Source organism: Macaca mulatta, chromosome 9, assembly GCF_049350105.2.
Source record: "Macaca mulatta isolate MMU2019108-1 chromosome 9, T2T-MMU8v2.0, whole genome shotgun sequence".
NCBI classification, from domain to species: Eukaryota; Metazoa; Chordata; class Mammalia; order Primates; family Cercopithecidae; genus Macaca; species Macaca mulatta.
The window spans coordinates 106,778,498-106,796,573 of record NC_133414.1 but is presented as its reverse complement, the minus strand read 5'-3'; the positions used below and the strand labels follow the sequence as shown (position 1 = coordinate 106,796,573).

Here is an 18,076-nt window from a genome sequence, read left to right as displayed (position 1 = left end):
TTTTTGCACAAATAAAAAATTTTAAAAAGGACATTGGAATTGTGACAGTGATTACATTCAATCTTTAGATTACTTTTGGAAGCATTGCCATCTTAACAATTTTAAGTCTTTCAATCCTTTAACATGATGTGGTTTGCCATTTATTTAGGTACTCCTTATTTTTCTAAGCAACATTTGATAGTTTTCAGTCTTTTATCTTCTTGACTATAGATTCTCAGGGCTTTTGGCCTTTTGGATGCTATTGCAAATGTAATTATTTCCTTGATTTTATTTTCATATTGTTCATTGCTGATATAAACAGACACAACTGATATCTGGACCGTTCTTACACCCTAAAATTAAGCTGAAAATATTTATCAGCTCTAGTTGTTTTTGTGGGTTGCATGGACTTTTCTTTATATAGAATTGTGTTATCTTAAAATAGAAAGAGTTTTACATCTTGCTTTCTTACCTAAATGCCTTTTATTTCTCTTTCTTATCTAATTGTTTTGGCTAGGACCTTAAGTGTTATGCTGAATAGTAGTAGAAAAATTGGGTATACTTGGATCTTTTCCACCTGATTTTGGGGCATAAGCTTTTAGATTTTCATAATTTGATATAAAATATCTTTGGAATTTTTATAAATATATTTTATTATAAGGAATTTCCCTTCTCTTCATATTTTTGAGTCATTTTATCAGGAAGAGTGTTGAATTTTGTCTTATGCTTTCTCAGCTTCTATTGAGATGGTCATTTTGTTAGATTTTTCCTTTCTTTCTAATAAGGTGATGTATTATATTGATTGATTTTCTTATTGAAGCACTCTTGCACTCCCCATATAGATCCCATTTAGTTATGACATATAATCCTTAATTTTTTGAAAAAAATCCATAATGTACAAGTTGCTATATTATTTCTGTTTCTTGTCTAATTGTTTTGGCTAGGACCTTAAGAAAGATGCTGAATAGCAGTAGTAAAAGTGTATATACTTTGGGTTTTTTCCCCCCTGATTTTAGGGCATAACCTATTAGATTTTCACAATTTGATATAAAATGTCTTTGGAATTTTTATAAATACATTTTATTATGATAAGGAATGTTCCCTTCTATTCATATTTTTTAGTGATTTTTAAAATTATACTTTAGGTTCTAGGATACATGTGCAGAATGTGCAGGTTTTTTACGTAGGTATACACGCGCCAAGGTGGCTTGCTGCATCCATCAACCCGTCATCTAGGTTTTAAGCCCCACATTAATCAGGTATTTGTCCCAGTGCTCTCCCTCCCCTTGCTCTCCACTCCCTGACAAGCCCTGGTGTGTGATGTTTCCCTCCCTGTGTCCATGTGTTCTCACTGTTCAACTCCCACTTTTGAGTGAGAACATGCAGTGCTTGGTTTTCTGTTCCTGTGTTAGTTTGCTGAGAATGATGGTTTCCAGTTTCATCCATGTCCCTGAAAAGGACATGAATTCATTCTTTTTTATGGCTGTATAGTATTTCATGGTGTATATGTGCCATATTTTCTTTATCTAGTCTATCATTGATGGGCATTTGGGTTGCTTCCAAGTCTTTGCTATTGTAAATAGTGCTGCAATAAATGCACATGTACATCTGCCTTTATAGTAGAATGATTTATAATCCTTTGAGTACATACCCAGTATTGGGATTGCTGGGTCAAATGGTATTTCTGGTTTTAGATTCTTGAGGAATCACCACACTGTCTTCCACAATGGTTGAACTAATTTACATGCCCACCAACAGTGTAAAAGCATTCCTATTTCTCTGCATCCTTGACAGCATCTGTTGTTTTCTGACTTTTTAATGATCGCCATTCTTAACTGGGTTGAGATGGCATCTCATTGTTAATTTTATGTTTGGATATTGTAAATGGGATTACTTTTTAAAATTATTTTTTAAATTTTTCACTGTAGGAATATAGAAATACTAGCGATTTTTGTATGTTATTTTGTATTTTCCAACTTTACTGAATTTGTTTATTTTTCATAGTTTTTTAGTGGAGTCTTTAGGTTTTTTAAAACATAAGATTATATTATCTGGAAACGAGGATAATTTGACTTCTTTCATTCTAATTGGGATCCCCTTTATATCTTTCTCTGATTGCTCTAGCTAGGTATTCCAATACAATCTTGAATAACAGTGGTGAAAGTAAGCATCCTCGTTGTTTTCCAGACCTTAGAGGAAAGGCTTTCCATTTTTCCCCATTTAGTGTGTTACTAGCTGTGTGTCTTTCGTAGATGGCTTTTATTATGGTGAGGTATGTTCCTTCTATACCTTGTTTTTTTAGGGCTTTTACCATGAACGGATGTTGAATTTTATCAAATAATTTTTCAGTTATCGATTGAAATCACCATATGCTTTTGTTCTTTATTCTGTTGATATGATGTACCACATCTATTAATTGGCATATGTTAAAGCACTATTGCATACAGGGATAAACCCCACCTGGTTGTGATGAATGAGCTATTTAACGTATTCATTAATTTGGTTTGCAGCTATTTTCTTGAGGATTTTTGCATCAATATGCCTCAGAGACATTGGCCTATAACTTTTTTTTAATGTGTCTTTGGTTTTCTTATCAGAGTAATACTGGCCTTATAGAATTAGTTTGGAAGTATTCCCTCCTTCACTATTTTGTGGAATAGTTTGAGTAGGATTGGCATTAGTTCTTCTTTAAATGTTTGCTAGAATTCATCATTGAAGTAATTGAGTCTTGAGCTTTTCTCTACTAGGATGCTTTCTCTTGAGTTCAATCTGATTACTTGTTATAATTTTGTTCAGGTTTTGGATTGCTTCATGGTTCAATTTCAGTAGGTTGTATGTATCTAGGAATTTGTTCATTATTTCTAAGTTTTCTAATTTATTGGTATATAGTTGCTCATGGTAGCCACCAATGATCCTTTGAATACCTGTAATATCTGTTGTAATGTCTTCTTTTTCATCTCTGACTTATTTGGATCATCTCACCTTTTTCCTTACTCTGGCCAAAAGTTTGTCAGCTTTCTTTAACTCTTCTAAAGAACAACTTTTTGCTTTATTGATATTTTGTATTGTTTTCTTTATTTCAATTTCCTTTATTTCTGCTCTGAGCTTTATTATTTCTTTTCTTCTACTAATTTTGGGTTTGGTTTGCTCCAGCTTTCGTAGTTTTTTAAGGTATATTGTTAGTTTGTTTAGTTGATGTTTTTCTTCTATTTTGATAGTTGACACTTACAGCTATTAACTTTATTCTTAGTACCACTTTTGCTGAATCCCATAGGTTTTCATATGCTGTGTTTTCTCATCATTTGCTTCAAGAAATTTTTCAATTTTCTTCTTAATTTCTTCATTCTCCCACTGTTCATTCAGGAGCATATTGTTTAATTTTCATGTATTTGAACTTATACAAAATTGATTCAAGATGGATTAAAGACTTAAATGTGAGGTTCAAAACTATAAAAACCCTAGCAGAAAATCTAGGCAATACAATTCAAGATGTCCTTGGGAGTTTTATTATTAAATACCTGGAAGTAGTCTTCATTGGGTTTAATCTGCTTGGTGTTCTATCAGCTTCTTGTACTTAGATAGTGATACCCTTCTCTAGTTTTGGAAAGTTCTCTGTTATTTTCCCTTAAATAAATGTTCTACTCCTTTCTCTTTCTGTACTTCCTCTTTAAGGCCAATAACTCTTAGATTTGCATTTTGAGCCTATTTTCTCAATCCTGTAGGTGTATTTCATTGTTTTTTATTCTTTTTTCTTTTGTCGCTTCTAACTGTATTTTCAAATAGCTTGCGTTAAAGCTCACTAATTCTTTCTTCTGCTGGATCAATTCTACTATTCTATTATTCTACTAAAGACTCTAATGTATTCTTCAGTATGCCAATTGTATGTTTCAGCTCCTCAATCTCTGCTTAACTCTTGTAAATTATTTCATTCTCTTTGTTACGTTTATCTGATAGAATTGTGAATTTCTTCTCTGTGTTATTTTAAATATTTTTAGCTTTCCTCAAAACAACTATCTTATATTCTCTGGCTGAAAAATTACATATCTCTGTTTCTCCAGGATTGGTCCCTGGTGCCTTACTTAGTTCATGTGGTGAGGTCATGTTTTCCTGGATTTTCTTTATACTTATAGATGTTCATCTGGGGCTGGGCATTCTAGAGTTAGGTATTTTTGTTTCTTTGTAGTCTGGGATTTTTTTTTTGTACCCATCCTTCTTGTTAGGCTTTCCAGATATTAAAAAGGACTTAACCTATTTTTGACTTGCCCCTAGAATACTGCACTGGCAGTGAACTGCCCTTTTTTAAATAAATGGGAAATGAGTTAAGTGTTGTGATCTAAGCTTTATCTACTTTAGGGGCACTCCAAGCCCAATAATGCAGTGGTTCTTGAAGACTTGTAGAGATACTGCCTTGATGGTCTTGGACAGGATCCAAGAGAATTCTGTGGATTACCAGACAGAAACTCTTGTTCTCTTCCCTTAGCTTCTCCCAAATAAACAAAGTCTCTCTCTCTGTTCTGAGCCAACTGAAACTGGGGATAGAATGACACAAGCACTCATGTATCTGCCACCACTGTGCCTGCGCTGAGCCAGACTTAAAACCAGCAGAACACTGGGCCTTGCCCAAAGCCTGCTGCAACCACTCCCTGGCTACTGCCTATGTTTCCAAGCATCTGGGGCTCTACAATCAGCTGGTGGTGAATCCAGCCAGGCCTGTGTCCTTCCCTTCAGTGCAGCAAATTCCTCCAGTACCCAGGCATGTCCAGAGGTACCACCTAGAAGCCAGGGGCGAGTCAAAAACCTTAGAAATCTATTTGGTGTTATGTTGTACTGCAGCTGATCTGGCACTTAAACCACAAAATGCAGTCCTTCTCACTCTTCCCTTTCCTTTCCAAAGGGAGTGGAGTCTCAAGCTTTGAGCAGTGCTATCAAAGGCCCATTGAGAATACTAGACCCTGCACAAGAGCCAAGTCCTGGTTTTGGAGACTCCAGGAGTGCACTTGGTGCTCTACCCACCTGTGATCAAGCTGGTACCTAGTTGCAAGACAAAGTCGCCTTTATATTTTACTCTGATATCTCAAGTAGAAGGAGTCTTTCCTGATGGCCAGCTAGCTGGGAATGTGTTGAGTCTTACCTGAAGCCAGCAAGTCTCAGAGTCTAACCGAAAGTCCTCAACATAGTACCCGGGTATTGCTGCTAGCTATTCAAGCCCCCATTCCTCAAGCAGAAGAAAGGAGTTTCTTTTGGAAGTGAAAACTGTGCAGCTTGGGATTGGGAGAGGGGGGATGTCAGCGCCCCCTTACCCATCTTCAGCTGGTGTTTCAGTAAGTTGCATCTCCCACCACCGCTCTACTGTCTCTGGGCCCAGTTCAGAACTAGGACTCACATAAAAGTTATAATCCTTGTAGCCAAGTCTGTCTTTCAAGTTCATTTACAGTCCCAGAGCCCTATAGTCCACAGTGATGAGGCTTGTAGAAACTTGGTTCCAACCACTGGTATCAGAGATTCATCTCAGGCCAGGGCTGGTTTAAATGCTCCCTCTGTGAGTGGGCATCAGCTGAATTTGGGCCTGTTTTCCCTCCTGCCATAACAGAACATCACTAATTTTATGCTCTATAATTACTGTGTTCTCCCTCCTTCAGTACTCAGAAACACTCTCTGAACCATGCCACTGCTGCCAGGGGAAAAGAGGATGTCAGTAATTCAATAGTATTTTTTCTATCTCTTCAGTTCCTCTTTCAGTGATACACATTTAAATCTAGGTACTGTGCATGCTCATCTGATTTTGGTTCTTATGAAGGTACACTTTGTGTAGATAGCTGTTAAGTTGATGTCCTTGCATGGGGAATAATCAGTGAAGCATTCTATTCTGTCATCTTGCTCCACTCTCTCATTTGTATATCTTCCTTTGAGAAATTTCTGTTCAGGTTGTTTGCCCACTTTTTACTGGGAATATTTCGATTTTTTTTTCTTGCTGTTATGAGTTTCTTGTAGATTCTGGAAAATAGTCCTTTGTTGAAAGTATATTTTGCAAATATTTTCTCCCATTCTATAGGTTGTATGTTTACTCTGCTTGTTGTTTCTTTAACTATACAGAAGCTCTTTCATTTAATTAGGTCCCATTGTCAATTGTTTTTATTGAAATTGCTTTTAAACACTGAGTCATAAATCCTTAGCCTACACCAATGCTCAAAAGAGGTTTTTTCTAGGTTTTTGTCTAGAATTTTTATGATTTCAAGTCTCATATTTAAGTCTTTAGTCCATCTTGAGTTAATTTTTGTATATGGTGAGATATAGGAATCATATTTCATTCTTCTACATGTTCCCCTGGGTAATATAAGCCAAACACAAATCCCACAGCTACTAGTCTATGTGGCTCTCTCCTGCAAGAACCACCTCCTAGCCGGAAGCCAATAGGCACAGCCTATTACAACATCTGCTGGCAAAATAACACAACATTTGGGAAGGAGAAAACTTTTGTCTTATCTCAGCTAACACCATACCCACATCACCCCAGCTAATTAGAAGGTCTTGAGTGTGTTCACAAACCCAGTACATTGCTAGTACAGTTGGCATTTGAGGAAATCACCACACTAAGCCTATTTATAACCAAGTAAATCTTACAGAGTCTATATCACTCTCTTGCCACCCCCATCAGAGGTTGTGCTTGCATTTGCTGCTGGGAGACCAGAGGACAGTTAGGCCCACTCAACATTGCCCTCCTTTGTAGCAAAGAGTGGAACCCAAACACTGTACATCTCTCAGACCTTCCCACAGCCCGAGGCATCAGAGATTTCCAGTTGGCTGACAAAGATGTCAATCATCAATAATCCTCAGAAGGAAGAGCCAATATTACAGGTGAATAATCATAGGCCAAATGGACTGTTAAAGAGAGAGCAATGAAGCTTATTCGTCAATTCATAAGAAGAATCTACAACTCACAAACGCGCGCACGCACACACACACACACACACACACACGCACACACACAAATAAAGTAAAAAGAAGCTGGCAGGGATAAAACCCTGAGAAACTTAGTAATCCATGGAAAGGACAGGTAGGAGTGTTCTTAGCCTCTCTACCCAATTTGGCAAGCTACTGGGATCTGAAGTCAAGGTGACCTTCTTTATCTTCATGAGCACAAGTACTGGAGTGGGCTGTGGTTTTGAGACTTCTCAAGAACATTACCTTGTTCACACAAGTTCCCTTTCCTTTTCCCTTGGATCTGAGCTCTTTTTAACTGTTTTGGTAGAATTCACTAGTGAAGTAATCTTGAGCTGGAACTTTGTTTTTGGTGGGGGGTAGTTCTTGATTACTAATTCAAATACTTTACTTATTGTAGGTGTATTCACACTTTCAGTCTATGAGAACTTTATTCGATTAGTCCCTTAGCCTTGGCATTTGCATTACCCCTACTCTTCTTTATCCAATATAGGCAGTTAATGCCTCACATTTTTGTATTAATAATTGTCATTTCTCTTCACTTTGTATTTTCCTATTTATTCCTGAACTTATTCCTTAGAATAAGTTGCCTGTTGCCTCCCATCTGGATTACAAGTTTGTTAGACCTGTCTTGTCTTTGTGAACTCATTATCCTTCACTATATTTCATTCTTGGTTTTGTTGACATATTTGTTTTACACATTTCAGCTTTGTAATGAATACATAGGTGATACTGAGTGTTTGTAAATTTTCAACAGAAGAAAATTGCAAACTCTTGATTCAAGAGTGTAATACTTTTCATGATATGGCCCTAATTTACCTATATTTACAAACTAAAACTGTGTTCACTTACAAATAATTTTAAAAATCATAAAAATGAATGTGTTAGGCTGTTATTGAATTGCTACAAAGAAATATCTGAGGTCAGACAACTTGTAAGAAAATGAGGCCCAATTGGCTCACAGTTTTGCAGGCTGTACAAGCATGATGCTGGCATCTGCTCAGCTTCTGCAGAGTCCTCAGGGAGTATTTGCTCATAGCAGAAGGCAAAGCAGGAACAGACACATCATATGGCAAAAGGAGAAGCAAGTTGGAGAAACAGTTTTAATCAACCAGATCTTATGTGAACTCACTTATTATCAGGATAGCATCAAGGGAAATAGCGTTCATGAGAAACCTACCCCCATGATCCAATCACCTCTCACCAGGTCCCACCTACAACACTGGGGATTAAGTTTCAACAAAAGATTTGAGAGAGATAAATATTTATTATCCAAACTATATCAAGAGCTTAATCAAATAGTTGGCTTATATATCTCAAATACAATAAGTCTTATGGTGGGCTAGAATAGAAATAATATGGTAGCCCTTAAGCATGAGAAAGTCAAGTACCTTCTTTCTTTTTGTTTACCATGTTTAGTATAGAAGTCTTCATAACTATGATCAAATGCTCATGTCAAAGATGATGTCAATCCTACCTCCCCTTTCACATTCATGTTTTGAATAATAAGGAGAAAATAGAAGATTCATGTTCTGGTTTGAATGAATCCTCTACAGTTCATGTGCTAAAAGTGAATGCCCAATGCAATAGTGTTGGTGGGTGCAGCCTAACAAAACATGACTACGTCATCAGTGTTCTGCCCTCGTAAATATAATCATGTCGTTATTGCAAGAGTGGGGTAGTTCTTGACAGCTTGTTATAAATGTGAGTGTGCCCCCACCCCTTGCTCTTACTCTTACCCTTTCTTGCCCTTCTACTTTTTGCCATGTGATGAAGTAGCAAGAAGGCCATTGCCAGAAGCCACTGCCATGCTCTTGGACTTCCCAGCCTTCAGAATCATCAGAAATAAATTTCTTTTCTTTATAAATTACCAAGTCTATAGTATTATGTTATATAGCACAAATTGAACTAAGACAGGGCATCAGTATACTTCTGCTTTTATTTCTGGGGCAAGAAATACTCTGTGTGACTAACCTAAACAGCAAATGATTTCATGAATGGAACTTGTACGTCTGTCAGGAAATAAAGTTTGAGTTAACTGATCTGCAGTTTCTGCCATACCATACAGTTGCTTTTTCTAATACTGTACTGTCCAGTATCTCTTTTGGCTAACTTTATAACATAGTATGTTTCTTTAAAATTTAGTGTATTTAGATATACTGGCACATAATTTGTCAGATAATTGCATGAAATCATTTCTAGGAAAAGGACAACCAACAGTCAGAATTCACTATTGAAAACTTGGTTGGCACTGTAGCTGATCTATTTATTGCTGGAACAGAGACAACAAGCACCACTCTGAGATATGGACTCCTGCTCCTGCTGAAGCACCCAGAGGTCACAGGTAGGACCACAGATGATGAACAAAGTGAATTTTAGAACAATGCTGAGAAGATGGTGCCAGTGTCCTCCACCTTGTTGCTCTCTGAGAAGCTTCATTCTTTAAATTTCTGTGTCATCAGCTGGAATCTGTCTAAATTTCATGACATGATTAAAAAGGACATCTTTGCACAATGGAGGAGGATGACTGAGATCAGTAAAAGCAATATGGCAGTAGCAAAATAAATGAAGCCCTGATGAAGTATCTAGATTTCAGCAGAGGTAATTTGTGGTAGGGAGAACCAGTATAAGTTGGTCTAGCAGTGAATGTTGGTTTCATTATGAAAAGTCCAGTTTGAACAGCAGGTTCATTCTTGAAGGTATCTTTTCTCGTTTTGAAAATTCCGTGTTCTAATGCTGGGGTAGGGAGATGAAAACAATCTTTATTGAAGCATAAATGGAAATTCTAGAATTGTACTGAGGCATCCTGAGATAAATTCCAGTCTGGGAAATAATCTAAAAGTTAGGCTCCTAAGAAAGGTGTTTCCATTTAAGCAGAGGCCATACCTAAAGGAATTTTATTTTTCCAAAAGTATGTTTCATAAAACTGCTGTTTGACCAAATAGGAATATTTGGAAGGGGGGTTAATAATTGCATCTTTCACATACAACTTTTCTTTAGAATTTATAATTTACCTTTAGAGTAAACTCTACATTTCCTTAGAATTCACATTTAAATAGTTCCCGTTTTGCAGCAGATAACATACCTTTTTTCCTGTGTCAGGATCCCACTGAAATTTCAGTAACTAAATTACAAATAAAATTAGCCTGTTGAAGTAAAAAGAGAGGAGAATAGAAAACAGCCAATAAAAACACAGAGAGACAATGAAGGTCTGACAATTGACACGGCATAGAGGATGGAGTTGTAACGTAAGTATCAGCAGAGCAAGATTTATCAAGAGGAGAAGCTAATCTGTGTCACTATGATTCTCATAAGGGTCAGTATTTGGAGGCACCAAGAGCCAAAGAAGGTAGGGAATGAGACTGAAAAGGGAGGCTCTCCTGCCCAGGTTTCCTCCATGACTCCTTTTATCAGGTACATGATTTTTTCCCACTGGAAAAGGGAAGCACAGTCTCCAGAGAAATAGAGCCTAAGAACCCGTGTACTCGGGGACACTTTACAGGGCCAGGAAAGTGTGAGGTGTGAAGCCAGAAAAAAAAGCTTTGGGAAATATCTATTCCTCAAATTCAAAGACTCAGCACTTTTCTTCATCTTGCTTCCTGACATTCAGCAGCTAGATATTCTCCAGAGAAGAAACAAGTCTAGAGAAAAGACCTCCGTATTTTGCCATCTTAATAGAAAGTTATCTACAAGTGTTCAGCAGAGTGAATGAAATTAAAACATCCATCACAGGACACAAAGTCATGGAATTTCAGAGCACCAGAAGTAAATGGAAAATTAAAATCTTTCAGAGAGTTATATCAAGTCATATATAAAATACCAGCATTCAGACAGCATCAGAATTCTCAAGTATATTATCTTGTGTATTCATAGAAAAAAAGTATTTGGGAACTACATGCTTGTTACAAATTTCACCCTCTATACTAACTTTCTCCAATACTGGGGATTGTGCTCTATCTCACATCTGAAACCAAGTCAGAAGAAATTAAGGGTGCCAGGAATCAGGAGACCCCATGTAAGAGGATGAGAGCGTCAGAGAGGCTGCTGGGCTCCTAGGAAACAACCACTTCAGAAGGGAACAGGTAAATAATACACGTAGAGGAGACTTCAAGAACCAAAGAGATGTGATTGATAGTCTGAGATTTCCCTATAATTGAGAATTTATTACTAGGAGTTTCAAACATGTGCAAATTCTCTAACTTGAAGAATAGAAAATTGTGATTTAACTAAAGAACCAAGGAAGAATATGTGTGTGTGTGTATATGTGTGTGTGTGTTTGTGTGAGTATATTTAGAATGATATAAACATGAATAGTGATATAACTAGAAATTGTGGTCTAAATGTATCCTGGTAAGTAGAAGGAGGAGAATTGTGTGTGTGTAGATGTGTGTATGTGTCTGTGTGTACACATACGACTTTGTGGGCGTGTGTCTATACATGGAATAGAGATGGAGATAAAAATTCTCATCTCACATACCAGAAAATCATTAAATATTGTCTAAAAATTGTTAAGTAAAAAATAGAAAGATATAGTGGTTATTTAGAAATGTAAATATAAATTTCAGAAGAAGCTGCTAGCATGCTCAAAGTGGCCACAATTGGGAAGTGGAGAAATGAAGACAGTACCAGTGCTAATTGCATCACTGCCCCCGCCCCACCACCGCACACACAAATATATTTACAAAATCATTACAATTTAACGTTATACCCCATATATTTTTTCGATAATACACATAATATTTGATTCCTGTTTTTCTGTTTGCAAGCACTGTAATTTCTTGACTTATTATGTTTTATTTTTAAAATATTTATTACTTAAATTTGTATTAGTTGTCATATATGCTAATTTATAGAAATGTACTTGTGCACTGTAATGACTAGTTTGTAGGAGAACGGTATGTGTCTATATTACAGTAATCCTTTTTATATGGCTGGTTGTACTTCTGCACATGTAACTCATGTTTGTAATATTGCTGGGATTTTTACATCATGTTTAATGTGACCATGAATTGCTATGACAAATGTTCCATATATCTCCATTTCCATCAGTTCTTTCTTGTGTCTTGTCAGCTAAAGTCCAGGAAGAAATTGATCATGTAATTGGCAGACACAGGAGCCCCTGCATGCAGGATAGGAGCCACATGCCTTACACAGATGCTGTAGTACATGAGATCCAGAGATACATTGACCTTGTCCCCACCGGCGTACCCCACGCAGTGACCACTGATATTAAGTTCAGAAACTACCTTATCCCTAAGGTAAGCTTGTTTCTCTCACACTATATTTCTGTGCTTCTGAAATTTCCAAAGTGCTAGTTTAGCTCCAATCCTCTAACAACAGAAGATGAGAGAAGTGCAAAACTCATACATGTGGCAGCTTGATGGACTTTCTGCTATTTTGTTTGGGGCTATAAAGATTTATAAAGCTAGGTCTCCTTAATAGGCTACTCTTAGGTGTTTATACTTTCAAATAGTTGTTGAAAATATCAGTGTGTCAATTTCCCAAAACACTCTTCTGAGAGTTTTATCAAAGTGACATTCATTGTGTAGTTCAATATGGAAAGACTTAACATGTTCATGCATTAAATATTTTAATTCATGAATATGGTTATGCTCCCAACTTATTGAGCTTTATTCTATTTTCTCAGTAATGTTTTCTTTTCAGTGCAGTGGCTTACAACTCTTTTATTAGGTTTTTCCTAGATAATTAATATTTTGTTGTTATAAAATTTTAATGCTTTTTTATTTCTTTGTAATTGGTATATGTAATTGTGTTCAATTATATTATTTTGATGACCTTATATCTAACAACTTTCCTAAATTTACCGATCATTGCTAATAATTTATCTGTAGATATACTTGGAAATTCCATGTACATTATTTTGCTATCTGGGTTAATATGTATTTTATTTCTTATTTTCCAATGATTTTTGTCTTCAATTTGTCTTTATTGCATTACTGCACTGGCTAGGATTTCCAGGATAGCATTGAATAGAATTGGTGATAGAGGACATCCTTATTTCATTTCTAATCTGCTGGGGGTAGACTATAAGAATATTAATATTTCACTACTGAGAATGATGCTTTAAGTATTTTAGTAGATATTCTTTATCAGAAATCTTTAAGATTCTAGTGGATATTCTTTATTAGATTAGGGAAGTTTTTCCTCTTCTCTTATTTTTATATATATTTTTGTCATGAATGTGTGTGCAATTTTATCAAATTGATTCTCTGCATCTATTTATATGATTGTATATACTGGCCTCACATCCTTCACTAAATATACAAAGTATACACAAACAGCTGGATTTGCTCTGTTACTTATTGTTCAGGACTTCTGTATTTATATTCATAAGATATTTTGGTCTGCAATTTTTCTTCCTCAACATTTTCTTTTCAGAGTTTTGATAACAAGATAATGCTGGCTGCATAAAACTAGTTGAGAAATGGTCCCTAATGTGGGTCTGTTTTCATTGCTTTCTTTTCCTTCCACTTTTCTTCTTGTGACTGCTTAGTTGTGTCTTTCAAATGCCTAAAACCCTATGGCTCAGTACCAGATATTATATATGAAAAAATGCAGAATTTTGGAGAACGTTTATCTTTTTCCAGAATGGATTCATTCACCTCTCATAGGCAGTTATAATGACAACACCTCCTGTCCCGATTCAGAATTGAATATGACATGAACACAGTCAAAAATTGACTGTAGGTATGAGCTCACCCCTCTGAAGTTCTCCCGTCACTGGGGCCAATTGTCTTTGTAATCTGAGGCCAATTTTGGTCTTTGCAGCTTTACAATGCTGTCTATCATATGGTTTCTGTATTCATCCAGATGTTTTAGTTGCTATGCTAAAAACTACACTATTCCACCTATTATTCAATGAAAAATAATAAAAGTTATATTTTCATGAAGGAAAACAATGAGACTGATAAGGTGTCAATTACTAATGTTATCCTCCAGAGAAGACAGAATTGACAACTTATCAAGATGCGATGGGGCCTTCCCTAATTATCACTGATTTTTTACAAGGATTAGGACTTCAATCCACACTGTTTTTACCAAAGCACACAACCAGAAGAGGTTTTTCTTTCTCAATACAAGCGTTTATCTACACGTCAATACTGCAGTATGTATGCCCCAAAACAAAGATTTTTCTTATACATCATAATAGAGTATTCACGCTCAGCAGCTATTGTTCAAATAATAATACAGCCTAAATTTAAATTTTTTCAATTTTTCTAGAATATTTTTATGACTTTTTTCTTCTGCAGTTTACTATCCAGGCAAGGAACAAGCATATAATTCACTTATGTTGACCTTTTCACTTCCTATAATCAAGGAAAGTTCCTTTCCTTGTTTGTTTCTTTTTAATCAGTTGACCATTTGAGATCAGCAGTCATTTAAAATGTTCCTCAGGCTAGTTTTGTGTGACTGTTTTCTAGAGGCAGATTCCAGCTACAATTTTGGCAAGAAAACTACATAGGTGCTGAATCCCACTGAATATCCCACTGAATCACATTGATGAGGTGGGAGCATAAAATGTCACATATGTCATTATCGGTCACGCTAAGTTCCTCATATAATATGGTGGTATCCTCCAGATCTTACCATTGTAGGGGTTCTGCTTTTTATACACAACTAGTAAAAATCTATGGGAGTACATTAAGACTTTGTGAAACTCCTGCTTCCAGAATCACACACCCAATGGTTCTAGCTTTAATTGATGATCCTTACCTGACCTGATGATCCTGACTTGAATTGTAGCAAAGTAATAATCTTTCTAATTTCATCATCTTTTCAGTGTTTTAAGCTAAAATTAATCTGTAGCATGGCAATAATAAGCACTCAATAGTTTTTACTGGTTATTGCACTTGTGGTTATCATTCCAGATGACATCATATTAAAATAGATTACATGTTTATTTACAAAAGTTCTATGAACAGATACTTTGGACATTTCAAGTGTCAACAGAGACTTCCATTTTAAACCATAATCTACATAATCTAAATACAAGATGTGTGAAATTTGAAGTGATGGGGACAGACAAGGGCATCAAAACTTGATGATCTGGAGAACACATTCAGAGGGTTGCACACAAGTATCCAAGATGTAAGACTTCAAATGTGATTGGAAAGTTCTTTAGCAAGCTTCCACTACTGGCCTTTAGCTCATCCATGTAAATTACTGTGGCTTGCTGGACCTAAGTTCCCCCACCTATAAATCAATGATATGGGGCTATGTGATGTCCACTACTTCTTCTCACTTCTGGACTTCTTTATAAATCAGATTATCTGTTTTTTTACTTCCAGGGCACAATCATAATGACATTACTCACTTCTGTGCTGCACGATGACAAAGAATTCCCTAATCCAAAGATCTTTGACCCTGGCCACTTTCTGGATGAGACTGGCAACTTTAAGAAAAGTGACTACTTCATGCCTTTCTCAGCAGGTAATAGAATCTTGTTTCCATTTGCATTTGAAGGAAAGAGAGAACTTTTTGGAATCAGTTGGAATTTACATGGCACCTCGTCTGGGGCTGGTAGAATTGCTATTTGTCGGTGATCAAGAGCACCACTCTCAATACCCATGTGCTCCACCCTCACAATATACCCTCATTGTTGGGCCAGATAGTGGGGCTTCCAAGAGTTAACCCTATTGTTCCCAACTGAGAAAACTAACATCTAGGTTGACTGAACTCTGCCACTAGATACATCACTAAGGCACCCAAGAGCTCCTCCTGGAAAGTAAAATTCACCTGATCTGTCCTTACCTGCCTTGGTGAATGTATCTGAGTCCACAACTGCATTGAGTGTCTTCTACAGGGTGTCTGTCACCTCCCAGGCTGAGCTCCAAGGGCACAACTTTCAATGAGAACAGAGGCTCACTCCTGAATTAGGGAAGAAGAGTAAACAGGTCATTGTAATTTAGTCAGACCAGGACAGTGAGAGAGGAATGCACAGGCCCCTGGGTAGGGGCTAGAGGGGAATCTGCATGCTTCCTGCTCTCTCATACAACACAGTGAGGCATAAAATGGAGAAAGAAACTCAGAGGATGTTTGATGTGCTTCAAAGAAGGTGATAAAATTTAAGGGAAGGCTGGGCATTTTGAGGGAGATAATGAATGACAGAGCAGGACATTTGCTTTAGATCAAGGATGTCAGAACCTTTTCCAAAAAATTATGGGGTTCCAGAAACATTGGCAAGGGAGGAGGTTACTTTGCAGTGATTCCATAGCACCCTGTCTTCCTCCAATCATGATCATATATCCTGGATACTTGATTTTCACACCTGTGCTTTGTGTGCTGAGTCTCTGGCCATGGAATCTCCTTCCTTCACTCTTTGATCTTTTATGTCTGCTTTATATTTGGCACTGTAGATACCAAGATGACAAAGACAGAGACCTTCCTTCAATAATTCACATTTTAGCACAATAGATAAATAAATACAGAATTATGATTCCTGGTGATCCATGCTTTAGTGAAAACATGAGTATGATGTTGAGGAAAACGAGAGAGCATAGGATTTTATTACTTGAGGGAATTGTAAAGAGTGTGAAGATGAAATGAAATTGAACCTATGTCCTGAATGTAGCCTAATAAAGATATATCTTAGCCAAAACGAACAACAGGATATGAAACTTGAAACTTCTTGGTGTGTTCAAGATTGATGAAGAGTGTGTATGACTAGAGTTGAGAACAGATTATGTGAAAAGTGGAAGGAAAGATCATGGAATATCAGGCTTGGAACAGGAAACAAGAATGTGCACGTATTTCTCTAATGACAGATGGAAACTCAAAATGGCAACAGAGTTGTTTTAATGTGGAAATAAATAATGAAGCAACTATTACGGCGCTGATAATCAATGAATATTTGCTGAATGAAGGGTTCCTATTGAGATTAGATGTTAGATAGCAAATGTGTCTCTTTTTGTACATTTGTTTGTCCTACCATCCATTAATCCAGCCATCATTTCATCCATCCATCCATTCATCCACATGTTCATTCATCTACCCAATCATTAATCAATTCTTTACTGCATATTCTGTTTGTGCAAGTCACAAACATACTTTCACAGTCACAGTTTAACACAAAGAGTAACTACTTTCTCTCTTTGTTATCTTCAGGAAAACGAATTTGTGCAGGAGAGGGACTTGCCCGCATGGAGCTATTTTTATTTCTAACCACAATTTTACAGAACTTTAACCTGAAATCTGTTGCTGATTTAAAGAACCTCAATACTACTTCAGCTACCAGAGGGATTATTTCTCTGCCACCCTCGTACCAGATCTGCTTCATTCCTGTCTGAAGAATGCTAGCCCATCTGGCTGCCGATCTGCTATCACCTGAAACTCTTTTTTATCAATGACATTCCCACTATTATGTCTTCTCTGACCTCTCATCACATCTTCCCATGCACTCAATATCCCGTGAGCATCCAACCTCCATTAAGGAGAGTTGTTCAGGTCGCTGCACAAATATATCTGTAATTATTCATACTCGTAACACTTGTATTGACTGTCACATATGCTAATACTTTTCTGATGCTGACTTTTTAATATGTTATCACTGTAAAACACGGAAAAGTGATTAATGAATGATAATTTAGATCCATTTCTTTTGTGAATGTGCTAAATAAAAAGTGTTATTAATTGCTGGTTCAGTTCTCAGACTTTCCCTCTTTTGTGCATAATGCAAGAAATAAAAGAAAAGAGAGTGCCAGGAGGCCAGGCTTGTCCTCATAATAATAAACAGAGAGAGAGAGTGACAAAGGAGAAGAGGGTGAGGAAGGTCTCTGGATGTTTGCCATCTAGAGTTACTGAAAGTTTGGCTTTATAACAGGAAAAGTCTGTCCAAGAGAAGAAATAACCTTCAGGGAAATATTGAGAGAATCAGTTCAGTTGTGTATTATTTGCAGATAAAATGAGGCTAATTACTTCAGGGCCACAGAATCAATTTACGGTGCATTTATGTTAAGTGTAAAACAAGAAATAGAAATTAGAAAAATAATGTAATCTGTTGAGACTTTCCAAGGATTTTGTTCTTGTTTGGAGAGAGAAGAATAAACCCCAGAACATATGATTAGCAATATGATTAGTATATATTCATACTTGACTCCAAGTTGAAAACATAAAGCGAAAAAAAATTCAAATTTTTATT

The 18,076-nt window shown here is 36.5% G+C and overlaps 2 protein-coding genes across 2 annotated transcripts in view; one reads left to right on the top strand and one right to left on the bottom strand.

Moving 5' to 3' along the window:
* Window positions 1–15,802, bottom strand: part of CYP2C9 (cytochrome P450, family 2, subfamily C, polypeptide 43) — a 127,121-nt gene extending 111,319 nt beyond the window's left edge. Inside the window, exon 1 of the mRNA XM_077944886.1 lies at window positions 15,691–15,802. Within this exon, the coding sequence (XP_077801012.1) occupies window positions 15,691–15,726 (36 nt within the window). The 5' untranslated portion in view covers window positions 15,727–15,802. The remainder of the gene's footprint in view (window positions 1–15,690) is intronic.
* CYP2C19 (cytochrome P450 family 2 subfamily C member 19) lies at window positions 10,024–17,579 on the top strand. Its single transcript, XM_077946832.1, has 4 exons — window positions 10,024–11,000; window positions 11,989–12,176; window positions 15,228–15,369; window positions 17,044–17,579. The coding sequence occupies exons 2-4, from the start codon at window positions 12,042–12,044 to the stop codon at window positions 17,223–17,225; spliced, it is 459 nt and encodes a 152-aa protein (XP_077802958.1). The 5' UTR covers window positions 10,024–11,000; window positions 11,989–12,041; the 3' UTR covers window positions 17,226–17,579.
* The last annotated feature ends 497 nt before the right edge of the window (window positions 17,580–18,076 follow it).

Bases quoted from the DNA above. Each gene is read 5' to 3' on its own strand.
- CYP2C19 (XM_077946832.1), top strand. From the start codon at position 12,042: ATGCAGGATAGGAGCCACATGCCTTACACAGATGCTGTAGTACATGAG. The intron at 12,177-15,227 runs GTAAGCTTGTTT...TTTTACTTCCAG, and splicing joins GAAACTACCTTATCCCTAAG to GGCACAATCATAATGACATT. The intron at 15,370-17,043 runs GTAATAGAATCT...TGTTATCTTCAG, and splicing joins CTTCATGCCTTTCTCAGCAG to GAAAACGAATTTGTGCAGGA.